General features: G+C 53.3%; 1 protein-coding gene across 2 annotated transcripts; it reads right to left on the bottom strand.

The window, feature by feature from the left end:
- Positions 1 to 1,765: 1,765 nt before the first annotated feature.
- On the bottom strand, positions 1,766 to 26,117 carry CLTB (clathrin light chain B). 2 transcript variants are annotated; one of them, XM_055285070.2, is made up of 6 exons: positions 25,681 to 26,068; positions 19,756 to 19,802; positions 7,206 to 7,323; positions 6,881 to 6,992; positions 5,742 to 5,795; positions 1,766 to 2,216 (listed from the first exon to the last, which is right to left on the bottom strand). In XM_055285070.2, the coding sequence occupies exons 1-6, from the start codon at positions 25,865 to 25,867 to the stop codon at positions 2,045 to 2,047; spliced, it is 690 nt and encodes a 229-aa protein (XP_055141045.1). In that variant the 5' UTR covers positions 25,868 to 26,068; the 3' UTR covers positions 1,766 to 2,044. The 2 variants fall into 2 exon arrangements, with proteins under 2 accessions (XP_055141045.1, XP_055141046.1); XM_055285071.2 differs by lacking the exon at positions 5,742 to 5,795 and having other exon boundaries at positions 25,681 to 26,117.
- Between the last annotated feature and the right edge of the window lie 467 nt (positions 26,118 to 26,584).

Below are 26,584 nucleotides of genomic sequence, written 5' to 3' on the forward strand. Positions count from 1 at the left end.
CCTCCCAAAGTGCTGGGATTACAGACGTGAGCCACTGCACCCAGCCTAGACCATCTGGTTCTTGACACAGTATAGAAGAGGAAACAGGCTCAGAGAAGCAGTCTGGTACAGTGGGAAGAACATAGTCCCAAAGCTCTCCAGCGATTTGTGTACACAGTGTTTGAGGGTTCTGGAAGAGGAGGCTGAGGACCTGGGCAAACTCGAGAAGAGAGGTGACCTGTGAGCTCCTCCTTCATGGAGTCTCATTCAGGCATTCCTGGTCTGTGGTCAGCGCTCCTCAAATGTTGGATTTGAGGACCCACGCTCTTCCCAAGTGATTCTACTGTTTTCAACACCAGCTTCAAGCTGGCAGAAGGAAAAAGGGAGTGAAGACACACCTTGAACCATCCCCCCCAACAGTCTAGATGTCAGAGTGGAGGGCTGTACTAGGGCCAGATAAGTTTCTTGCCTCCACCATGTTCTCTCAGCTTTGAGGCAGAGATTATAGATGTAGAGCAGTGCACTGTGGTGACCCTTGGCCTCCAGATACAAGACAAGGACATGGAGTGGTGAGGACTGTGACACTTTTAAAGAGGATGACCACTGTAAGTGTTGGTGTCATGGTGTCCCCCTCCAAAAATGTTGAAGTCCTTTTAGTGCCTTAGAATGTGACCTTAGGCTGGGTGCTATGGCTCATCCCTGTAATCCCAGCACTTTGGGAGGCCAAAGTGGATAAATTGCTTGAGCCCAGGAGTTTGAGCCCAGCCTGGGTGACATGGCAAAGCCCCGTCTCTATTAAAAATACAAAGATTAGCTGAATGTGGTGGCACGTGCCTGTAGTCCCAGCTACCTGAGAGGCTGAGGTGGAAGGATCTCCTGACCCAAGGAAGTTGAGGCTGCAGTGAGCCGAGATTGCACCACTGCATTCCAGCCTCAGTGACAAAGCGAGACATATCTAGAAGGCAATGTGCAAACAGCCATCTGATGGGGGCAGGATTGGAGTGATGCATCTGCCAGCTAAGGGATGCCCGAGGCTACCAGAAGCAGGTGGAACAGACCCTTCCCCAGCTCCTTCAGAGGGAGCATGGCTCTGCCACGGCTTGATTTCAAATTTCTGGCCTCAAGAACCATGAGACAATAAATTTCTGTTCTAAGCCAGCTAGTTCATGCACCTTCTTACAGAAGCCCTAGGAAGCTAGTACTTACTGGCAATTACTCAAATCTTTTTAAACATCATGCAGGTCATGAACGTCCTGTTTGCAAACTCTGCTGAAGGGGAAGAAGGTGTGGTCACTGGTTGTTTATCCCAAATCCAAGATGGGCCCAGCTGAAGGAGGAAGCGAAATGCACAGGGCAGTGGACCCTCCATACCCAGAAGGTCCCAGCCAACCCTAAGGAAGGGAGTCTCATGGGTCTTCAGGGCTCTTACCCAGGCTTAGGAGGAAGCTACCACCAGGAACCTCTGGTCTTGCTTTTCCCTCCCACTACAAGCCACTTCCCCTCTGGGAACCTTGGTGTCCTTGGCTATATGATGAGAGTAACAGAATTTACCTCACAGACGTGTTAAAGGATCGAGGTTACAAAAGCATTCTGCGGGAAGCTGTCTTTCCTCCTGGAGGTGGAGGCAACAGACAGAGAGAGCTTGGGGCTCCCACTTGGCTGGGAGATGGGGGAACATTCTCCCTTCTCTCAAGGCCATGAAGCTGGGAAAGTTCTAAGCACAAACCGAGCCCTGACACCAGTTGTGGCTTCCAGAGAAATGAGAATGATAATAAATAAGTGTAAAAAGAGTTAACAACACACCCTTTAAGCCAAGAAAAAAAATACATCAGGAGGGACAGTCACAATTGAGTCGACTGAGAGGAGGCGTGAGGGGCTGGACCACAGGGCCGGGAGGGAGTGAGGCGTGAGAGGGGTGAGGGTCCCCCTCCCAGCGCCTGGAGATGGGGAGGAGTGGAAGAGGCTGTGAGTAGCAGCTGCTGCGAGTCTCCACCCCGACCAAAGCAGCTGCTGCTCCTGTGCCCAGGCCCGGCCCATGCTCTGCGGCCAAGCACCTAGCAGGCACCTAGCGGGACAGTGGCGTCTGCTTCAGGGACATGAGCACCGAGCGCAGGCGGGACACATCTTTGCACTGCTTGCTGCTCTTGGGGTTGAAGTCACATAGCTGGGCCACCTTCTCCCACTCTGTGCCTGGGGTCTCCTCCTTGGATTCCTTCACGAAAGCCTCCTCGGATGCCCTGCAGGTGGAAATAGGACAGGGTTTTCTAGCAGTCTGCTTTCCCCCAGCCTTTCCCTTGAGCAAGGCTGCTGTGCCCAGCCTACTCTGGGGCACTCTGTCCTCTCCAGCCTTGTGCCCCCCTGACTTCAGAGGATGGCAGCCTTGACGCAAGGGGAAGCCTAGCTTGGTCCTGCCTCAGGACCTTGGCACTTGCTATCGCCTCTTCCTGGAACACACTTCTCCCAGACCTGCTCCTGGCTTGCTGCTTATCATTCAGGTCTCAGTGCGGGCCTTACCTCCTCAGAAAGGTCTTCCCAGCCTAGGCACTCTCTGTTCATTACCTCCCCATCAGGAGTTCCCAACCTGGGGTTCCTGACACCTAAAGACCCTTGGAGGTCCTAGGAGGACCTAATGCAGGACCTTGGCTATTTCACCATTTCCAAAAACTTGGCAGAAGTAGGACACTGACTAACCACCTAACAGAAGCACCTAGTTCAGCATTCCTGAATGTTCTGTGTGAGCATTCTCCAGAAAGACTGTGGTCAAATACCTATGGAAAACCCAGCTAAAGAGGATCTTTATAGCAAGACTTTCAAAGCCTTTAATGTGCTGTGTGCATCGTGACCCTCCAAAGTGGGTATGTGATGGAATCCACCACATCCCAAGCATATTTCACTACAGAGCCCTTTGTAGCCCAGAACCAGCATTGTGTCTATGGGGCCACAGCTGGGGCATGAATGCTCCACTGCAGCCTGCTTTTGGTGGGAGTCAAGTTAGGATGAAAACGGGCGGTCCTTCATCAGAAGTTCTGGTTGACAGTTACAGAAGCCACCAACTAAGGGACAGTGGGGAAACAAGTAAATACAGTCTAGTAAAGGACAAAATCTACACGTGGGACTCACTAAGAGAAAGACAACAAGGGATTCTTAGGTGAGGAGAGCTGGGTCTATGTCCTGTTCGACCAGCGAGGGTCGCTCAAAGTCCCTGGAAGTCCCCTCACCATCTCAAGCAGGACCAGTTCTGCCGATGCCAGACACGACTGACGGCAGGAGCTCTCCATGGAAGAGCTGACCCCGGATCAGGTGACCTGGCCCCTCTCTAGGGATGCTGGCTGCATGCTCATTTCCTAGCCTGTAAGATAAGGGTCATAGCTCTGCCCTACCAACTATTTCACCGGACTGAGAATTCAATGAGGTAGTAAACAGGCCTGGGAAAAAGGAAGGTGCTGCATGGAGCTGGGTGGCAAGTGGGGATGAGGGGAGCTATCCTAGGAGCTGTGTCCCTTCAGGGTCCAGAGGCTCCCCTCTGTCCTTGCAGCTCAATGTGTCCATGGTCCAATGGCATCAGCATGACGACAGAGCTTGTCAGAAATGCAGACCCTTGGGCCTCCCCACAGTCCTGCTGAATCAGAATCAGGGTTTTCACCAGACCCCCCGGTAATTCATAGGCATGTGAAAGTTTGAGCCTGGGCGCCGTGGCTCACTCCTGTAATCCCTATACTTTGGGAGGCAGAGGCTGGTGGATCACTTGAGGTCAGGAGTTCAAGACCTGCCTGGCCAACATGGTGAAACCCCATCTCTACTAAAAATACAAAAAATTAGCTGGGTGTGGCCGGGTGCGGTGGCTCACGCCTGTAATCCCAGCACTTTGGGAGGCCGAGGTGGGCGGATCACGAGGTCAGGAGATCGAGATCATCCTGGCTAACATGGTGAAACCACGTCTATACTAAAAATACAAAAAATTAGCCGGGTGTGGTGGCGGGCGCCTGTAGTCCCAGCTACTCGGGAGGCTGAGGCAGGAGAATTGCTTGAACCCAGGAGGCAGAGGTTGCAGTGAGCTGAGATCGTGCCACTGCACTCCAGCCTGGGCGACAGAGCGAGACTCCATCTTAAAAAAACAACAGTTTGAGAAGCCCTGGTCTATACTCTGTCTTCAGGGCTCTCCTGGGTGCTCTCTGGGCCATTTCCTCAGGCTCAACAGAAGCATCGAGCCCCCTGTGGGATTTCACGGCACCCATGCCCATCTGACACCCCATCCCTTGCTGGAAGCCTCCCATGGCTCCCCACTGCCTTCTGGATCAAGTCTGAGCTCAGCCTTGGCACAACTGGAGCTTTGCAGCCAGCCCCAAGCCAACCACCTCCCAGCCTCGGCTCCCGCCCATCCCCACCATGCAGGCCTGTAGAGCTTCAGCCACTGCAGCCAGCTGGGCCTTTTCTCTCTGGATGCCTCGGCCCCAGCTGCTCCTCCCACCTTCTCTTCCCACCCTCCCTATCCAGCAAACTCCTTCTCACACTTTAAGGTCAGCTGAAGGTCTTGCATCTCTGAAGCCTGCCCAGGCTCCCAGGCAGAGAGTGGCTTCCAGAGCTCACTGTGTCCTTCCACGAGGCCCTTATCACAACACACTCCAGACCATGAGCACAGTGGGGGCGGCCTGTGGGTGTCTTACCAATCTGGCACAAGGCGAGTGCCAAAGAGTACTAAATGAGGGAGAGTGGAAGGAAGCAGACGAAGGCTCTGGTGTGCTCTGTGCCCTGTGAGGAGGCTTAGCCTTGACACATCACGGGCTGCAAGGGCACACCTAGAGTGAAGAACAGCAAGTACCTTCTCTTCAGCTCCAGAATCCCCACTGCCACCCTCCAGGATGTCTCTGCCAATTAACTGAGGTTGGCATGAGATAAAACCTGTTTGCCAATCCTGGTCTTGATTACTCATCTCACCAAGCAGACCCCAAACCTGAAACATGTGAGGGGGCCTGTGGTGGTCTGGGCAGGAGCTGATGGCCAAAGTCAGTGCACCGGGGCAGGAGGAAGAGATGCACGTCACAAAGGAGCAGCTCTTGTCCTTTACATGCCTCCAGCATCCCATGCTCAGTGTCTGTTTTGTTCAATAAAAGACCCCTTCAGCTGGGCCTGGTGGCTCATGCCTGTAATCCCAGCACTTTGGGAGGCTGAGGTGGGTGGATCACCTGAGGTCGGGAGTTCAAGACCAGCCTGGCCGACACGGTGAAACCCCATCTCTACTAAAAATACGAAAGTTAGCTGGGCGTGGTGGCACGTGCCTGTAATCCCAGCTACTCGGGAGGCTGAGGCAGGAGAATCGCTTGAACTCAGGAGGTGGAGGTTGCAGTGAGCCGAGATCACACTACTGCACTCCAGCCTGAACGGCAAGAGCAAAACTCCATCTCAAAACAAAACAAAACAAAACAAAAACAAAACCCTTCACCCCACACACCCACCAAGAGACATCTCAGAGGGAGGGAGCTGGGGTGCTTTGCCATTTGCCCCTCCCACATGGAAATGAGTGGCAAGCACATTCCTTTCTCTGCCTTTATCCTGCAGGGCTCTGATTTAGCCAAGCAGCCTCCAATTCGCTGGAGGGAGGGAGGTGGTTGGTGCCTGCACCCACCAGGGCATTTGCCTCCTGCTCTGACCATTGCTCCGAGCCCAGCCACACTCAGTTATATCCCACAAGCAGGAACCTCAAGAAACTGTGGCGGCCATTTGCTCTCTAGCTCCCCCAACAGAGAAGCAAAAGAGACACGTACACGTAGCCGATGATATCAGCATCTGGCTGCTGGTAGAATGCTTTGTCAGCGATCCTTGAGGGAAAGATTGAGGGAAGGGGTTAGGTGGGGGAAGACAGATGGCAAGACAGACAGGCAGGCAGAAGGTCAGAGAGAGAGACACAGCATTAGTACCTCCAGTGGGAGAAGTGTTAGGAAGCATAGTTCTGGAAGGCTCAGCAACGACCCACAGCCCCAAACAGGAGAATGGGGACCTTCACCCTGGCCCCAGTGCCTTCTCTAAAATTCATCCCTGATCATGTTACTCCTGTTCAAACACCTTCAGTGGCTCCCCACCGCCCATGTCACTGCCCAACTCATCAGCCAAGGCCCTTACAGTGTGAGTCCACAGGTTCCTGCCTTCTCTCCCACCACTCCCTGGTGCCTAATACATCACATTTTTTTCTTTCGTACCCAGGACTAGAATGCACCCCCCTATCCCCTGCCCCTTTTTCCCTGATGACCTCCTAGTCATCTTCCAAAGCCCAAGTCCCAAGACACAGAGGTCTCTCCCTGACCTGTTTCCTCGCTTCCATGGCCTTCGTGCAGAGGGCCCTACTGTATTCGAGCTCAGTTGAACATGTGTGTTTTTCTTCTCTGCGCCCTTTGAGGACATAAGACTGGGTCCTCCTCATCTCCATCTCCTCAGTGCCTGCCCCGGAGCCTGGCATGCAGCAGTTCCCTACACAGAAGGGCAGCTTTTCCCAGAACAGGCCTTTCCCTTCCTGGAAGACCTCGTACTGTGAAGGGCACAGCCTCAAAGGCAGGGAGCACTGGGCAGTGTTCAGTCATGTCCCCACGGCCCCCTCATGTCCCCACAGCTCCCTCATGTCCCCACCCTCTCATGTCCCCACAGCTCCCTCATGTCCCCACCCTCTCATGTCCCCACAGCTCCCTCATGTCCCCATCCTCTCATGTCCCCACAGCCCGTCTCATGTCCCCATGGCCCCCTGATGTCCCCAGAGCTCCCTCATGTCCCCACAGCCCCCTCATGTCCCCACAGCTCCCTCATATCCCCACCCCTTCATGTCCCCATGGCCCCCTCATGTCCCCATAAGCCCCCTCATGTTCCCACCCTCTCATGTCCCCAAGGCCCCCTCATGTCCCTACAGCCCTCTCACCGGTTGTTGATCTTGTTCTTCTCTACTTGTTCACTCTGGCGCTGGTTCCACTCCTCCAGGTCCTTCTTGGCCTTCTCCCGCCATTCCTGTTCTGTCACCTTAGACGCAGCATCTAGGACCCCACAGAAGAATGAGTGGCTGCTTTCCAGCTGGGACACACAGGCCCGGCTGGGCTCTTCCGCCGGCCCCTGCCAGGCAGCCTCAGGGCCGCACCAGCCCAGTCCCACATTAAGGCATGCAGGGTCCCATGCACTCCGAGGACTCCCCACACACTCCACCCCACACACAGCCCACCCAGCCAACCCCGCCTCAGCCCCGCCCTCACCCAGCTCTTGCAGCCGTTTCCTCTGCTCCTCTCGCCACTTGCGGATGCTCTCAGGCTCCTGGGTCAGCCTGTCGGCCTGGGCAATGGCTGCATAGCCATCGGCAGGACCGTTGGCCTCCTAGAACACAAACACACAGCAGTCTATCCAGCCAGCACACCTGCCCCGCTGTCTCTGCTGCCCCTGCTGGGGACCTGCTCATGTCTGGATAACTCAGCCTCAAACAACCTTCATACCCACCGTCTCCAGTGACTACACCTATCTTTGCACTTGCTGTTCCCTCTGCCAGCAACACTCCACCACCTGTGTGACTGCGGGCAAGTTACTCACCCTCTCTGTGCCTAATCATTGCCTCCGGCCCAGTCAAAGCTTTTGATACCCCCGAAGCAGGAGACTCAAGAAAGCATGTGCCAGCCACTTTCTTTGTCATAAAATGGGCTAAATAACAGTATGCACTCCCATGGGAGGACATAAGGATGAAATGAGTTAAAAATTATAAAGAACGTCGGGCGCAGTGGCTCATGCCTATAATCCCAACACTTTGGGAGGCCAAGGCGGGCGAATCACCTAAGGTTGGGAGTTCGAGACCAGCCTGACCAACATGGAGAAACCCCAACTCTACTAAAAATACAAAAAAATAGCCAGGTGTGGTGGTGCATGCCTGTAACCCCAGCTACTCTGGAGGCTGAGGCAGGAGAATCACTTGAACCCGGGAGGCAGAGGTTGCAGTGAGCCGAGATCGCGCCATCGCACTCCAGCCTGGGCAACAAGAGCAAAACTCTGTCTCAAAAAATAAATAAATAAAAATAAAAAATAAAAATACTGCTTGGCACAGTGAGTCCCTCGTGTTACTGTCATTAAAATCACTCTCTTTTGTGGTTGTATTAACTCCTAACACTTAGTCCAAAAAGACCTCACTTTATCTTTTTTTGTTTTTTGTTTTTTTTTTTTTGAGATGGAGTGTCCCTCTGTTTCCCAGTCTGGAGTGCAATGGCGCAATGTTGGTTCACCGCAACCTCTGCCTCCCAGGTTCAAGTGATTCTCCTACCTCAGCCTCCTGAGTAGCTGGGACCACAGGCGCCCGTCACAACACCCGGCTAATTTTTTGTAGTTTTAGTAGAGACGGGGTTTCTCCATGTTGGTCGGGCTGATCTCGAACTCCCGACCTCAGGTGATCCACCCGCCTCAGCCTCCCAAAGTGCTGGAATTACAGGCTTGAGCCACCGTGCCCAGCCCAAAAGGACCTTACTTTATAATGTGTTTGTCTGTCTCTGCCATCAGAATGTCATCTCTGTCCTTTTCACTGCTATGTCCCCAGAGCCCAGCACAGTGCCTGGCCCCGCAGATGCTCAGTAGATGTTTGTTGAGTGGAGAAGCATCCCTGACATATGCAGCGTGATCATAGCTCAGATCACACCCTGGGGAAGAACTTGGACTCTGCAGCCTGGCTGCCTCGGTTCAGATGCCACCTCTGATACTATGAAATGTTTGTAAGGCCTAGGAGAAATTGCTTAACTTGCCTGACTTTTGTTTTCTCATTTGAAAAATGGGGCTGGGCATGGTAGCTCATGCCTATAATCGCAGCACTTCGGGAGGCCAAGGCAGGAGGACCGCTTAAGGCCAGGAGTTTAACACCAGCCTGGGCAACACAGCAAGACCCTGTCACTACTTTCTTTTTTTTTTTTTTTTGAGACGGAGTCTCGCTCTGTCACCCAGGCTGGAGTGCAGTGGCGCGATCTCGGCTCACTGTAAGCTCCGCCTCCCGGGTTCACGCCATTCTCCTGCCTCAGCCTCCTGAGTAGCTGGGACCACAGGCGCCCGCCACCATGCCTGGCTAATTTTTTTGTATTTTTAGTAGAGACAGGGTTTCACCATGTTGGCCAGGATGGTCTCGAACTCCTGACCTCGTGATCCGCCTGCCTCGGCCTCCCAAAGTGCTGGGATTACAGGCTTGAGCCACTGTGCCCAGCTGACCTTATCACTATTTTCAAAAAAATTTTTTTAATTACGGAAAAAAAGGCCAGGCATGGTGGCTCAGGCCTGTAATTCCAGCACTTTGGGAGGCCGAGGTGGGCAGATCACTTGAGGGCAGGAGTTCAAGACCAGCCTGGCCAACATGGCGAAATCCCGTCTCTACTAAAAATACAAAAAATTAGCCGGGCGTGGTGGCTGCTTAGGAGGCTGGGACCTGGGAGAATAGCTTGAGCCTGGGAGGTGAAGGTTGCAGTGAGCAGAGATCGTACCACTGCACTCCAGCCTGGGCCATAGAGTGAGACCTGGTCTCAAAAAAAAAAAAGGAAAGAAAAATGGGAATAGAAGGGGCACGGTGGCTCACACCTGTAATCCCAGCACTTTGGGAGGCCGAGGCGGGTGCATCACATGAAGTCAGGCGTTCGAGACCAGCCTGACCAACATGGTGAAACCCCATCGCTACTAAAAACACAAAATTAGCTGGGCGTGGTGGCCCGCGCCTGTAGTCCCAGCTACTCAGGAGGCTGAGGCACAAGAATCACTTGAATCCGGGGCGGGGTGGGGGAGGTTACAGTGAGCCATGATCACACCATTGCACTCCAGCCTAGGCAATAAAAGTGAGACTCTATCTCAAAAAAAAAACAAAAAAAAAAAAACAAAAAGGAATAATATTAAGAACACCTCTAAGAGCTGTTGTGATTTAATGCTATAATATATGTGAGACATTTAGAAGAGTGCTTGGTGTGGAGTGATGGCTCAGTGAATAGTAGCTAGAATTACTACTATTATTATTCATTCCCATTTTACAGGGGAGGAAACTGAGGCCCAGAGACATGGCACAACATAGTGGCAGAGCCAGGGCTAGAGTCCAGGTCCCTGACTCCCAGGCAGGGGCTCTGCTCATGTCTCCCCACCCCTTGCCAGAGCCGGGGACCCAAAGCGCTGAGCACTGTGAGCTCTGCTCACAAGGGTGTGGCACCCTCTGGTCTGGCAAAGCCTTTCCAATCCAGGTCCAGCCACACCCGCTCTGGCACCCACGCCCTCCGCATTCCTGTCTGCAGGCATCCCACTCCAGCCGCCCCGCCTTTGCACTTCTGGCCTGCAATAGTCTCCCCTCCCTCCTCCTCCTTCAAGCACTTATCAAAACTGCCATGACTGCCTGCGTTGTTTGACATCTCCTCCACACAGGATTGTCTGGCACACTCTCTGTCCTACGGCGCCCACCTATCCTCAGTGCCTGGCAGGTGCTCAGTAAGCAGTGGCTGAATGAGCAAAGACCCTGGAGCCAGCAGGCACCCGGTTCAAGGAGGAGCTCTGGGAGAGGGAACATATAGAAGGAACATCAGGGCTATGGTCTCTAGCTGCCTGGGGAGTGAGGGAAGGGCAGGCAAGGACAGGGGTACAGCCTGGCTCCTGGGATCATCGGGGTAGCTGGGCGCCGCCCTTACTCCTCTCCAGCACAGCACTGCATTTCAATTCAGAGACTCTCTCCCAACATCCCAGTGGACCCTTCTGGGGCCCTTATCCAGAGAACACAAGTTCACTGCTGCTCCTTTCTGGGAACAATGCTACTATAAGGCCAGGCTACCAGGGACTTCTCCCAGCACCACTGCCCAAACCTACAGAGCCTTCCATCTGCAGACAACTGCACTATTACTTTGTGTATATGGGTTTATCCAGGTGCCCTATTTTATTTTCTTCCCAGCACTTGCCTCTGTCTGAAATGACCTGAGAGGTCAGAAAAGTTGGAAATAAAAATAAAAATACAATGAAGGCATCCATCTGACCACCACCCAATCCCCACTCCTTGAGCAAACATGTACTGAGCCCTTTCTCCGTGCCAGCCCATGTGGGTGTTTAACAGGAATCCCGAACGTCACTTCACTTTTCATTCTCCAAACTTGCCCCACCCTCCGTCTGAGAAAAAGGCACCACAATGCCCTTGTGGGGGAGGAGGAAGGGAAGAGAGGGTAATATCTGAGCGTTGTCTTTAGGGTGACATCCACAGGCATCGAGACCTCAGCCTTTAGGTCTATCAGAAGCGGCAGTGTGGGCTGCCTCCCGCAATCATCACTCATTCACTCGCCTTGTGTTGCACAGCATTTTCACAAAACCTCCTTTGCTTTCTTGGATTTTTGTTCCAGATGTTAAAATGAAAGCCTAGGGACATTGAACAAGTTCCCGAGGGTGCTGAGGCCCCAGCCTCCGGTTTGTCCTTATTTCTCCTTCCTTCCCATCCCCCATGCAAGTCATCAGCAGGGCCTGTCATCGCAATCTCTAAAACTCTCCCTCCGGCCCTCACCGCCCCAGCCTGGACCTCTGCTGGTCTCTGCTTCCTGCAGCCCCATCTCCACAAAATGCCCGAATGACCTGTTCGGAGCCTAAATCTGATTTATCATGTCACAATTTAAAACATCCAAAGGCAGCCGGGCACGGTGGCTCGCACCTATAATCCTAGCACTTTGGGAGGCTGAGGCAGGCAGATTGCCTGAGCTCAGGAGTTCGAGACTACCCTGGGCAACGTGGTGAAACCCCGTCTCTACTAAAATACAAAAATTAGCCACGTGTGGTGGTGGGCGCCTGTAATCCCAGCTACTCAGGAGGCTGAGGCAGGAGAATTGCTTGAACCCGGGAGATGGAGGTTGCAGTGAGCCGAGATCGTGCCACTGCACTCCAGCCTAGGCCACAGAGCGAGACTCTGTCTCAAAAAATAAATAAATAAAAATAAAATAAAATATCTGAAGGCTCCCTATTATGGGTAGAACAAAATTCAAGTGATCTGGTCTCTCCCTGGGCCTCTGATTTCTGTCCTCTATCCGTGCACTCTTGCCACACTGGCCTTCATGCAAGCTCATCTTGTATCCCCTCAGAGGCTGTCTGGAACATTCTTCCCCTAGAATCGAGGGTCTACAGCTTCCTAGGGCTTCCCCTGCCTCCTGATTGAGGCCTTGGCTTGTTTACCTGTTTATTGTCTATGTCCTTCCCCTTCCCTCCCCGCCATGAGGGCAGAGGCTGCCTGTTTCCAAACAGCACCCAGCACTGGGAGGGCCTGGCTGCAGGAGCCTTTCAAGATACTGAGTGAATTCATAGATGTTCAGGCTTGGGGACAGGGATGAGCAGACATCTTCCAGGAATTTGGGACAGGGAGTCCCTCACAAATGAGAACCATGGCTGGGGAAATGTGAACCTTGCTGGAACACAGGTCAGATAAAGACAGCGGGGAAGGGAGGGCACCATTCTTGCCTGGGGACAGAGTACAGTGGGGAGAGATGGGGAAGGGCATTTCAGGCCAAGAGCCAGCACGTGTAAGAATCACATGGGCCCGGAGCCTTTGGGAAATGGATACACAGATGCCATCAGATATGGGAGGAGAGGAGTGGAGAGGGGCCCTGGGCAGGAGTCTCTTTTCATCTGTATCCTTCAGGGCCCACCATCTCCATAAAGCCTGCCCTGATTTTTTTTTTTTTTTTTTTGAGGTGGAGTCTCGCACTGTCGCCCAGGCTGGAGTGCAGTGACGTGATCTCAGCCCACTGCAACCTCCACCTCCCGGGTTCAAGCAGTTCTCTGCCTCAGCCTCCCGAGTAGCTGAGATTACAGGCGCCCACGACCACGCCCGGTTAATTTTTGTATTTTTAGTAGAGACGGGGCTTCACCATCTTGTCCAGGCTGGTCTTGAATTCCTGACCTTGTGATCCACCCGCCTCAGCCTCCCAAAGAGCTGGGATTGCAGGCATGAGCCACGGTGCCCGGCCTGTTTCTTTTTTTGTTTGTTTGTTTTGAGACAGAGTCTCGCTCTGTTGTCCAGGCTGGAGTGCAGTGGCGTGATCTCTGCTCACTGAAACCTCCGCCTCCTGGACTCAAGTGATTCTCCTGCCTCAGCCTCCCGAGTAGCTGGGATTACAGGTGGGTACCACCATGCCGGCTAATTTTTTATTTTTAGTAGAGACAGGGTTTCATCATGTTGGCCAGGCTGGTCTCAAACTCCTGGCCTCAAGTGATCCGCCTGCCTCAGCCTCCCAAAGTGCTGGGATTACAGGCATGAGCCACCACGCCCAGCCAAGTTTTATTCTTTTTGTTTCACAGGTAGGAAAACTCTATCTCCAAAGAGCCAAGGTCATCCAGCCAGGAAGTGGCAGAACCAGGATTCAAACTGAATTGCTGGGTGTGACTCACCACGTAGTAGCTAATAGGGCCCAAAGTCACTTCTGTGAGGCCTGGTTTGTGTGCCTGCTTGTCTCCCTCTCAAGAGAAGACTAGAGACTGGGTCCCCAGCTCCGGTTGCCCCCAGGTCTCATGGCCCGCCTTCCTCTGGGACACACTCCCACACACCACCCTCAGCTCACCTAGGGGCTGGGTCAGGAATTTGTGAGAAGCGTCCGGGGCTGCAGAGCACTTTTTTCCACAGACCTTTGGGGCAGCGGAGCGGAGCCTCTAATTCTCATTTTACAAATGAGAAACCAGGCTCAGCGCAGTTAAGTGACTAGCCCACAGCCAGCCAGCTGGGAAAAAGCAGAAAGTGAAGTCCAGGTCTTCTGACTCCATCTAAACCTCCGCTGCAGCCTGCAGTCTGGGTGTGGGAACAGCCTTAAGGAAACTCAGCCTCCACGGTGTCCTGCCCCAGGCCCAAGGTGCCAAGGCTGGCCAAACTGGGCCCACATCTCCGCCACTTGCCACCAGCTGCAAGGCCCACTGATGCACTCTAGTGGGGGCTACGCAGGGCTCACCCGAAACCTTTGGCCTCTCCTGGCACGTCCCTTCGTGCAGCAGGTCCCAGGCTCGGGTGAAACCCGGACTGAGTGACCGACCCTCTGTGGCTTTGCAGATGCTCTTCCCTTGGCCAAGGCCACCCACATCCCCCTGGGCAGCCTCGGAACCTCCTGCCAGCGTCCCCTCACAGTTGCGTTCCCTAACTTTAGTGCAGGCTCTGGTGCCTGATCCTGGATTCAAGTTTTACCTCTTACTAGCTGCACAACTCGAGCGAGTCGTTAAACCTCCTGTATAAGCAGGAATAATGCCAACCGGCATCACAGGGAGTTGGGAGGACTCAGGGAGATCACGCACGCAAAGCGCTTGGCTGGTGCCCACACAGAGAAGAACTCAATCTGTCAGCTCCTAATGCTTCCCCAGAGCCAAGCCCTCACCTTCCTGGGCTCCCATTCACTTCTTTCCAGGTCCCTGTCTTCTATCAGAAGCGAGTTTGGGACCAGGCGCAGCGGGTCACACTTGTAATCCCAGCACTTTGGGAGGCTGCGCAGGAGGATTGCTTGAGCCCAGGAGCTCGAGACCAGCCTGGCCAATATAGTGAGACCACATCTCCATAAAAAATTAAACAATTAGCCAGGCATGGTGGCCCTCCCTGTAGTCCCAGCTACTCAGGAGGCTGAGGCAGGAGGATCACTTAAGCCCAAGAGTCAAGGCTGCAGTGAGCCATGATCACACCACTGCACTCCAGTCTCAACCACAGAGCGAGACCCTGTCTCTCAAAAAAAAAAGAAAAAGAAAAAGAAAAAAAAGAGAGCTCTTTGGAGACAAACTACCTAGCGGATTTGTCTCCATATCCGTTTATTCACTGCCCTAGCAGGTGTGTGGCCATAAAAGAATGTGCACTGACCAAATGAATAAACGACCAAACGTATAAACCAAGTGAATAAACAAGTAGCTGGGTACACAGGGGTGTGGAGGGCACGGGACGAGTGCTGGACACTCCATCAGAGGGGCTGGGCTTTAACATCCCCCTTCTGCCGCTCACTGGACTCGCGACCTTTGAGAAGTCCCTTCCCTGGACAGCTTGGCTTTCAAACCTGTTAAATGAGTGGCAATATCCTACTGCCGGTGGGAAGTGAGGCTCACGAGATGCTGTGGCAACACTCTGCAGTCACAGAGGGCGTGTGCGTGTGAGGGGCAGCACGGCTGCTGTGGCCCGCTGTTCCAGTGTGGCAGGGCCCCACACCTGCTGGCCCCCCCGTGCACCATGACCAGGAGAGCACAGTGGTGCTGCCAGCAGGCAAAGCCCCGAGAAGCAGTCACCACTCATTATTTCCGGGCTGCTCAGAACTTATTTTCCTGCCCCTGCCCCCACCCCTACCCTTGCCAGTGACAGTGAGTGTCAGGGGCCACAACTGGGCTCTCCTTTAATCACCTGAGCATCTCAGTGGGGAGATCAGTCATGGCCAGGAGGGTTGGCAACCAGGAGAGCTCACCAGCGGCTAGAGCAGTGTTCTGACCCCGCCCCCCCAAGCTCTGGAGAGAGAAAGGGGCAGGAATGGCCAGGACCAGAAGGCAGGAGGCGACAGTCAGGGCCAGGCTTGTCTCAGTCTAGCTCCCTAGAATCCCTCTCCTGAGGGACCCCTCTGGTGGGCCCATCCATGAGAGCCTCTGTGGACCCACACCAGCCAAGCGCGTGCTGCGACTCCAGGGATGGCCAAGAGGATGAGCCACATCCTTCTTTGGGATTGATCAGCTAAATCTAAGCTAAGCTGAGCTGCTGATTCCTCTAAGTAGCTCAAAGGAGGATGATGGGAGTATTAGGGGAAAGGAGAGAGGATCTGTGCAAAGGTGGGGAGGCGGAGTCCTGCAGGGCCCTTCTGTCCCTGCCCCTGGCTGTGCCAAATGGAACTGGAATAGTTGTGGGCAGGCTCGCCCTTAGGCTGTATTGGCAACTGGGTTTGTAGCTGGACCCGTTAGTGGTGCACAGGCTGCAGAAAAGAGTAAGAAAGGAAGCACAAAAGCTCTGTCCAGGATCCTTGAAAGTGTTGGGTGTGCACAGACCAAGGTTTCTCCTCCCCCTGCAGGTGCAGGCCAGACCTGTTATGCTCAGTCCTAAAGAGCTGGGGCTCTCCACCTGTGACCCAGGTGCTGTGGCCAGCCAGTTCCAGCAACAGAGTGCTAACGCAAAGCACACCGGGTCAGAGGTCAGGAGATGTAGGCAAGCTGGGGCTTTGCCACTAAGCTTCTGAGTGATTAAGCTCATCTGTGGCCCTGCCCTGCCTGTAAGGATTCTAGGATGGCACTGATGTGATATGATTTACAAATAAACACACCTGCTGTGATTCTTAGTAACAGTGAGAGTAAGAGTTCTCACTGAGATTGGAAAGGAGGCCCACGGCTCCTCAGATTTACCCAGGGCTCACCCCAAGTGAGTGACCTGGGTGCACCAGGTGAATCACCCAGATTCACCCGGGGCTCACCCCAAGTCAGTCAAATGGGGTGCACTCCAGAAGTGGCTGATTTCCTGGGTGACTTTGCATTCACCACTTCACCTCTCTGAGCTTCGTGATGCGAATCTTAAGGAAAGGTAAATGATCCTGCTCAGAGTGTTCTACGTACTTTCTTTTTTGAAACAAAGTCCTGCTCTGTCGTCCAGGCTGGAGTGCAGTGTGCGATCTCAGCTCACTGCAATCTCTGCCTCCAGGTTCAAGCAGTTCTCCTGCCTCAGCCTCCTGAGTAGCTGGGATTACAGGCACCCACCACCCTGCCTAGCCAATTTTTGTATTTTTAGTAGAGACAGGGTTTCTCCATGTTGGCCAGGCTGGTCTTGAACTCCTGACCTCAAGTGATCTACCCACCTCAGCCTCCCAGTGCTGGGATTACAGGCGTGAGCCACTGCGCCCGGCCATGTTCTACATACTTCTGTGGTTCCAAGCGTATCTCCAGCTCCAGGTCCACTTTAGGACACAGAACTGTGGAGTCAAGCAAAGTCCTTCTGAATGTGCCCAGAGCCTGGGCAGCCTAAGTCGCAATGATCTACCAAGCTGCACAGAAGCAAATCCTCATTCTTTGACTCCCTCGGGCCCAACTAGACATGAAGCTGCTGAAGTCCTAGAGATTGACTTTTCCAGCTTGCTGATAGTTGAGTAATTTTCCAGAAACAGGACTTGGCCAGTTTCCCTGCATAAGGTACCAGCCCATCCCTCTTACGTAAGAAAATAAGTATTGTTTACTCCCGAAGAGGATTTAAGAAGCCAGCTCCTCCAGGGCGGGGCTCAGAAGATCCCACAGCCAAAGTCCCCAGGATCAAGGGTCTTTGGCCCAGTCTGAGTGAGAATGAGGGCTCTGAGGGGAGGTTTAGCCCCACCAGGCATCTGGTTGCGGGGCCGAGGAGAGGACTATTGCATGCCCCTGTGGTCTGAGTTCCCTCAAAGTACTAAAATGGATTTGTGTGTATGCAAAGGGAAGAGAGTTAAGTGGGTGCGGACAGAAGCAGTCTTAACTAGAAATACACTTACTAGGGTTTTCCTTTTTGTTTTTTTTTAAGACTGTCATGCTGGGCACAGTGGCTTATGCCTGTAATCCCAGCACTTTGGGAGCTCGAGGTGGGTGGATCACTTGAAGGTCAGGAGTTTGAGACCAGCCTGGCCAACATGGTGAAACGCCGTCTCTACTAAAAATACAAAAAATTAGCTAGGCGTGGTGGTGGGTACCTGTAATCCCAGCTATTCAGGAGGCTGAGGCAGGAGAATCACTTGAACTCAGGAGGCGGAGGTTGCAGGGAGCCAAGATCGTGCCATTGCACTCCAGCCTGGGCAATAAGAGCAAAATTCCGTCACGGGAAAAAAAAAAAAAAAAAGACTCACCCAGGCTAAGTGTAGTAGTGTAATCATAGTCACTGCAGCCTGGACCTCCCCAGCTCAAGCTGTAATCCTCCCACCTCAGACTACTGAGTAGCTGGGACTATAGGCACACACTATTGCCCCAGCTAATTTTTCATTTTTTGCAGAAATGGGGTCTTACTATGTTGCCCAGTTTGGTCTCAAACTCCTGGACTCACGTGATCTTCCCACTTCAGCCTCCCAAAATCTGGGATTACAGGTGTAAGCCACTGTAACCGGCTGGGTTTTCCTCCTTTTTTGTAGTATAAAACCACTTAAAGAATTTGTAAACAACCCAGTGAAAGTGAATGCCCTTTTCTTATCCCCATCCCACCCCACCCTTGGGGCTAACCATTGTTAACAGCTGGTACACATCCTTTCAGATACGTAGTGCAAACTTTTATTTATTTATTTATTTTTTGAGATAGAGTTTTGCTCTTGTTCCCCAGGCTGGAGCGCAGTGGCGTGATCTCGGCTCACCACAACCTCCACCTCCCGGGTTCAAGCTATTCTCCCGCCTCAGCCTCCCAAGCAGCTAGGATTATAGGCATGTGCCACCACACCCAGCTAATTTTGTATTTTTAGTAGAGATAGGGTTTCACCGTGTTAGCCAGGATGGTCTCAATCTTCCGACCTCATGATTCACCTACCTTGGCCTCCCAAAGTGCTAGGGTTACAGGCATGAGCCACCGCGCCCAGCCCAAACATATTTTTAAAATTAAAAAAAAAAAAAAAAAAAGGACCATATTGTGTATATTATTCTGCTGCTTTTTCCACTTAATGTATTGTGGACATCTTTTCGTGTCAATACAGGAAGATCTGATTGCCTTTTTTTTTCTTATTTTTTTTTTTTTGAGACAGAGTTTCACTCTTATCTCCCCGGCTGGAGAGCAATGGCGCAATCTCGGCTCACTGCAACCTCCACCTTCTGAGTTCAAATGATTCTCCTGCCTCAGTCTCCCGAGTAGCTGGAATTACAGGCACCTGCCACCATGACCGGCTAATTTTCTGTATTTTTAGTAAAGACGGGGTTTCACTATGTTGGCTAGGCTGGTCTTGAACTCTGACCTCATGTGATCCACCCACCTCAGCCTTCCAAAGTGCTGGGATTACAGACGTGAGTCACTCCGCCCGGCCCTGACTGCCCTTTTTATTTTATCTTATTTTTTTTGAGACGGAGTCTTGCTCTGTCATCCAGGCTGGAGTGCAGTGGCGCAATCTCAGCTCACTGCAAGCTCCGCCTCCCGGGTTCACGCCATTCTCCTGCCTCAGCCTCTCCGAGTAGCTGGGACTACAGGCGACCGCCACCATGCCCGGCTAATTTTTTGTATTTTTAGTAGAGACGGGGTTTCACCGTGGTCTTGATCTCCTGACCTCGTGATCCGCCCGCCTCGGCCTCCCAAAGTGCTGGGATTACAAGCGTGAGCCACCGCGCCCGGCCCTGATTGCCCTTTTTAACAACAGCCTGGTTTTCTAATCTATCTATTCAGTCCCCTGATGCTGGACACTTAAGTTGTCTCCAATTTATCTGCCATTATAAATAATTCTGCAAAGAATCTGGGTGGCCTTGTCCAATTATTTCCTTTGGGAAAATTCTGGAAGTGGAATCTCTGGATCAAATGGCCCACCCTGTGTGTGGAGATGGCCTGGGTTCTGCCTCCCATCAGTGGTGCATGGTCAGGGAGGGCCTTGCACTGCCTTCATCTCATGCCACTGTGGACCACTTGACCTTTCCCTCGCAAAACCAGACATCACCATGGGCAACCTGAGGCTGCTCCCCATCAATCTCGATCTCTAGTGGTCCTTATTCTTCTTCCCTGCCCTCTACATGACAAAAAAAACATGCCAAAAACCTTTCTCTATGTTCCCACCCCAATGCATCGGACATAATGAACAGGAGAACTTGGAGCTGTAAGCCTACAACAATGAGGCTTTAAGTTACTGTGACCAGGGCTGTGGGTCCTCACCACTGCTGAGGCAGAGCCCTACTTACCTGAAACACATCTCCATTAACTGTGGTCCCCATGTCCTCAGAACCAGCTGGAAAGAGAACAAGGAGATAGCATTACTCACTGTTTAGCTTATAGCAAGCAGGAAATGGGCCTACATTAGCCCCTCAACCCAAACGCTGTGTACACCCATGTATATATTGACCCATATGCAAACAGACATAATGGATATATATATATACAACTTAGGCTCAATCCCATCCCTGTTTATAAAGCCTCTCACAGCCATTAGTACATTTTATTTTTACCACAGCCCTGCAATGAAATTGTTGTCAACCCATTTTACAGATACTCAAGCTGAGGCTCAGAGAGGCCATGCGATTGCTCAAAATCACCCAGCCAGTAATAGCTCCTTACCTACCTGAAATCACTGACCCCTGGTCATGGCTGGGAATGGCCAGATGACCTGTGAAGCCTGTGCCTGGTGAGTAGGTTGGGCTGCTGTCAGCTCAGGGCGGGGGCTATACTGGATAAGGAAGAGAGGGGCCTACGCGTCTCTGCCTGTCCCTGAGGTGCCTTGAGCAACCGCTCCTCCTGGGGGAGCAGGAGTTGCAGTTCCCACCAGAAGCACCTGGCATATTTTTTTCTCTTTGTGCCCCTCCCAGAAGGAACTAAGTTTGCCCTCAGCAGTGACTCCTCCCTGTCCCTTTCCTTGACATTTGATTAGTCACAAATTCCTGGGGCTTCTGCTACAACAGTGACATTCACAGTTGCCCTCCACTCTCTCCCGCAGCTCAGCCCCAGCCCAGGCCCTCAGCACCTCGCACCTGCACAACTGCTTTGCCTGCTAGCGGCAAACACCTGGGAAGACATAACTGTGTCTCTTTCTCTTCTCCTGTGTCTTTCCCAGAGACTTGCATGCACTTGTGACTTTGCAGGTGCTCAATAATTATTTGTTGAATAAACAAGTAAATAAATGCATGAAAGAAAGACAACAAATGCATGGCTTTTGCCCATTCACAGGCCCCCTTGACTCCAGCCTCTCCCATCCCTCTTTCAAACCAATTGCCAGGGCTGACAGTCTGTAAAACATGCACTTACCTGTGCCTCTCCTCTGACTCAAAATGTCATGAAAACAAACTCCAAAGAAATCCACTTCCCATGGACCACAGTGGCCTATAGCGCCTGCTCCTGCCTTGAGGACTTTGCAGGTGCTGTTCCCTCTGCCTGGAAGACTGCTCCCTCACTCCCTTCAGCTTCTGCTCAAATGCTGCCTAATTAAAGGCCTCCCTGACCACACCCCCATCCACCCCTTGCGTACCGCTTCCTATTCCTCCAGCAGTATTAAGCGCACTTACTACAGCCTGCTATGTTTATTTGTGTATGTGTTTATTATCTGTCTTCCCCCAACGAACAGACCCTCCATGAGGGTGTGGACTTGGTTTCATCCATGATGAGGCCCACCTGCAACAGCCCCGGCACATAACAGGGACTCAATAAATATTCTCCAGATGAACACATCTAACCCTGAACACGAGGATCTCTACGATCTGGCCCTGCCCATTCCTGACTCACTTCCCACCAGCCCATCCCACAAACCCTAAATTCTGGTTTCCTCCTTCCCCAAACACACCACCCTCATCCCCAAGCTTTCTTCCTGCTTCCCTCTCTAAAGAACGCTTTTTTGGGCCGGGCGTGGTGGCTCATGCCTGTAATCCCAGCACTTTGGGAGGCTGAGGTGGGCAGATCACCAGGTCAGGAGATCGAGACCATCCTGGCTAACACAGTGAAACCCCGTCTCTACCAAAAATACAAAAAATTAGCCGGGTATGGTGGCAGGCGCCTGTAATCCCAGCCACTCAGGAGGCTGAGGCAGGAGAAGGGTGTGAACCCGGGAGGCGGAGCTTGCAGTGAGCCGAGATCGCGCCACTGCACTCCAGCCTGGGCAACAGAGTGAGACTCCATCTCAAAAAAAAAAAAAAAAAAAAAAAGAATGCTTTTTGGCTCCATTTATTCTCCAAGGTCCAGCTCATAAGTCACCTCCTCTGGGAAGCCCTCCTCTGCTTCCTTTACTTCCCTAGGCACTTATGGAAGGTCTCACTTCCGGGGTATCCCAGGATATCATACAGTATCCCGCGCCCTCTTGTGCAATTACTCATGACCCCCAGGGCCCGTGTGTACCCCCTTACCAGGCTCTGTGTCCTATTCAGCTCCTCAGGGCTCCAGCACAGAACGGGTGAGAAGTAACTATTGGCTAAATGGAAGTTGAATTGTTCTTTTGAGGCCTGCTGTTATCTGCAAGGCTCTCAGAAACTGCTGTGCCTCCTAGCAAAAAGCCATGCAGGCCACATGAGGTTATTAGGCAGATGGACAAATAGCCCTTCACCAGCCAGAGAGGGCTGTGAGCAGTGACAGTGTGTTTGGCCTGGGGACTCAAGGGAAGGGTACTTAATCCCATGGAAATAATCCCCGGTGACATAAATCATAATTGACTTTGCTTTCAGAGTCAAACAGTGATTGATTCCAACCAACTCTGTCAGCTGTCACCCTCGTTCCTTCAGATAAGGCTTCTCCTGCATGGGTGTCCTGGCCCCTAAATCACAGTGGGACCAGTAGCATTTCAATGGCAGCATCTTCTGCAAAGGGGCTTCTTCTGCTGGGGTGTCTCTTCTAGCAGGGCCTCACGTTACCAGGGTCTATTCCCTGTGATGCTGGTCTGTACACTTGGCCTTCTCGAGAAGTTGCACCACCCCACTCCACCCTGACCAACCCCAGTCTCAGACCCCACATCTGCACGCAGCTGCCCGGGGTCTACCCTGACCTTCAGAAAGTCTCTCTGCCTCAGCCTCGAGAGTGTTCCTCTGGACATGCAGTTTCGGCCTCCTTAGGAGTCCACACACACCCACGCAGCATTCCAAGTACCTGTTCCCACAGTGCTCTCCACCCGCCCACTGCACATCTATCACCGGAGTCCACACTCACAGGCCGGCAGAACAGGACTGAGGCAGAGACACGTCCCGGGGATAAACCCCTAGGTGTTTGCTTCCCTCAGCTGCCTGACCCATTTTGGAACAAGGGCAGAGAGGGTCCAGAACATTCCTGTGAGCTTACTGAGGCCCAGCGGGGGAAATGGGCTTGCCCAGAACTGACAGGCAAGTCAGAGCCAGGCCTGGTGCTCAGAAAACTGGGTGTGAAAATGGAAACCTACCCAAGGCTGATGAATGGAAACAAAGTGTCCATCATCCAGATCACCCAGGGCCACAGATCCAGCCAGAGAGGAGGGGCTCCCTGTGGCTCCAGCACAGACCTACACCAGATACCTCTTTCCCCAGGGGCAACTGAGCCCAGTGTCAGCACAGAGACTGCTAATCTGAGGACCCTGACATCTAAGAGAAGGTGCCTCAGAGGTACTGACTGGCGGCTGCTGCTAAGCCAGCTTTTGCCCAGCTCTCAGCAGGCCAGGGCACTTTTTCTCTGCCCCATCCAGGCTCCTGGCACACATCCCTGGTCAGGGGAAGATTACCTGTTCAGCACTGCGTAGGCTGAGAAGGTCAGATCAATTCTAGTCCATCTGGCCACCCAGTGAGCCGCCATCCCTCAACACCTCCCTGCTCCCCAACCTGACTAAGGAGGGCAGCTGAGCCTTTGCAGAGTCAGCAGGTATGCGCCTGGGAGACCCTCAGAAGGCTGTGTCCCCGGCACCTCCCTGGAAGAAGCAAGCGTGTTGTTGTTTCTCTCCCTGTCACCTCGGGTCTGAGGCCAATTTGTGCCCCACTCCTGCCAACGACAGAACTTGCCATCCAGGCTGTAAGCCCCTGGAGCCCCACCATCCTGGGAGAGGCCACAACCTGCTCAGCTCCCTCAGGCATCTGGCTGCCCTCAGCCTGAATCCCATCTTCTCTCTCCTGAGGTTCTGACAATGGCTCCCCTCAGTAGGACCTCCCCACAAGGCCTCCCTCCTCTTCCCTGCACCCCTCCCCCAACAGGCCCCAGTGAGCCAGACTGAGGAAAAGGGTGGTCTCACAGAGGTGTGGTCCAATGAATACTGGTGCATTAACTGGGGCAGGCATTTCTTAGGAATTCCCTGGGACAGGGCAAATTCTGTGCTGAGGTGCTGGAAGCTTCCACTTCAGAAGCCCTCCATTGCTGTCTCAGACAGGTGGCAAAATACCCCGTGCTTCTCACCCCACATCCTATGTCCTCCCAGGGAGGTGACTGCTATAGATTTTTTTTTTTTTTTTTTTTTTTTTTGAGACAGGGTCTCACTCTGCTGCCCAGGCTGGAGTACAGTGGCATGATCACAGCACACTGCGACCTACCTACACCTCCCGGGCTCAAGCTATGCTCCTGCCTCAGACTTCCCCAGTAGCTGGAACTACAACTGCAGCTACATGCCACCATGCCTGGCTAATTTTTGTATGTTTTGTAGAGATGGGGTTTCACCGTGCTGCCCAGGCTCCACAGCATTTGAAAGAGCATGGAGCCCAGAGTTGGGAGGCGTGGGATCAAGTCCTAGATGGGTCATTCCTGGCTGTGTGACTCTGGGCAAGATACTCAGATTCTCTGGGCCACCAGTTTCTTGCATGTTACAAAAGCCTGGTTACATTTCTCATATCAAGGAGATACAGAGTTGCTTCAAACTCCTCAGCCACAGGAACTATCTTATTCATTTCTGTATCCCCAGTGTCCTGGCACACAGTAGGTGCTCAGCAAACGTTGAATGGATACAAACATAGCTGTGAAGAGCCTTGTAAACATCATTAACCAAAATATGTCTATATGTATATACGTCAGCACTTATTACAACAGGCCCATAAACCTCTCCAAAATGACATTAACAGGAAGTAAAACCTGTTTTGGATACACCCATGAAGGTGATATCTACTTTTTTACTAAATATTTTGCAAAATCATTCTTGCTAGCCAGAACTAGGGCAGAAACATCGTTGATAAAGATGATTTCACAGGGACTAGGCCCTGAACTCTGAGGTCTGAAGCCCATCACAGTAAACCATAATAGCCCCGGACCACCTTTGGAAAACCATTAAGTCGACAACTACAAAAACCCTGAAGGGCCCTACTGCATCTGACTGATGTCTCTTTGCGGCCCACACTCCGGTGTCTAACTCAGAGACAGACACTTGGAAGGCAGTGTGGTCAGGTGGAGAGGGCTTCGAGTCTGACAGAAACAGGTTTAAATTCACGGCCAGGTGTGGTGACTCACACCTGTAATCCCAACACTTTAGAAGGCAGAGGTGGGAGGATTGCTTGAGCTCAAGATCAGCCTGGGCAACATGGCGAGACCCCAGCTCAAAAAAAGGAAAAGGAAAAATATATATAAAAGAAAAAGAAACAGGTTTAAATTCTTGATCTGCCACTTACTAGTTATTTAAATAGCATACCCCCTTAAGCCTCAGTTTTACCATCTCTGAAATGGGTTCAATCACGTGTATGAAGTGATTAAATGTAACCAAGGCGCTTAGCCCAGCGACTGCCGAATCGCAGGTGGTCACCGAGGAAGGTTAGTGAGTTCCTGGAGCACTCAGGGTCCTCTTTTTTCCCAGCTGCAGGAGAGAGCTAAGCCTGAGGGGCCAGGAGGGCTGTGTTCTGCCCACACCTGCACACTTAGCTGGGAGCCTGGGACACCCAGGCTATTAGGAGGCTCAGGAGGGACTCTCAAAACTGAGCTGGGGTTGGATTCCAGAGCCAGGCAGCGGGGAAGCTGGCCTGGGGATGAAATGTCATGACCGAATTCCTGTCCCGGGAGTCACCAGATCCACAGCCCCAGGCGAGGCCTCATCCCCAGCTCGGAAGTCCTACATGGAGATCTCCAAGAAGATTCTTCCCCACGTCCCCCAGCTCCTGCCCCGGCTGGCCTAGAGCAGGCTCTCTTCCCTGTGCCGCTGGGCCCCGGCCGGGGTCCCCCGGGTGCGCGCCCTGAGCCCCGCTCCAGGCCCCGCGCTGACTCACCCCGACTCGTGGGGCCCGGCTGCGCGGGGGCCGCATGGCTGCCGGCAGGTGCCCCGAAGCCCTCGTCGTTCTCTATGCCTGCAATCTCGCTCTCCTGCTGGGCCAGGAAGGCGGCCGCCGGGTCCTCCTCCGCCGCCTCCGGGGCCCCGCTCTCCGACGACGAGAAGAAGCCAAAGTCATCAGCCATTTTCCCCGCGCCTCCGCCGGAGCCTCCGCTGCGCTCGGCTCTACCTGCGCCTGCCCCGCGCTGCGTCCGGCGGCCGCGACGCTGTCACCCGAGCCGCGGGGAGCCGGCGTCGGCGGGGACGGGCTTGGCGCGGACCGCACTTCCTCTCCGCCACCGGGCCCGGCTGGCTGTCACTGCGGTGCGGGCGCCGCGGCGGGAGGAGCGGAGCCGGAATGCGGTGACGTCACCGCGGGGGCGGGGCCGCAGGGCCGGGAGGTCGCAGAGCAGCGGCCGCAGGAGGGCGCCTCAGGACTGGGCGCAGCGCTGGGCCCGGGACCGGCGCGGCGCTTCCCTCCCTCCGCAGCGGCGCCCAGCTGCTCGTGTCCAGGACACCTGGGCGAGTCACAGCTCCCGCCCGGTCTAGAGGCGAAACGCAGGACCACAAAGTGGCCGTACCGTGCACAGAGCCGCGACAGGAGGCCAGCTCTGGCCTCGGGAGCGCAGACCTGGCTCCTGATTCATTCTGCAAAAGTTTCTTCTAAGCTGGGATGTCATGGACCTCATTCTATGAGCCTCCACCTCTGTAAGAAGAGGAAAATTGAGGCTGGGAAAGGCTGCCCCGCACCTTCTCATGTAAGTCCAGGTCCTTCCCCACTAGGCCGTGTTGTTTTGTGCATTTTTTTGTGTATCTCCCTTGAGGAGGCTTCAGTTCATACGACCAGGGTTTGGATGGCCCGG

The sequence above is a fragment of the Symphalangus syndactylus genome, chromosome 7, assembly GCF_028878055.3.
Source record: "Symphalangus syndactylus isolate Jambi chromosome 7, NHGRI_mSymSyn1-v2.1_pri, whole genome shotgun sequence".
Classification (NCBI taxonomy): domain Eukaryota; kingdom Metazoa; phylum Chordata; class Mammalia; order Primates; family Hylobatidae; genus Symphalangus; species Symphalangus syndactylus.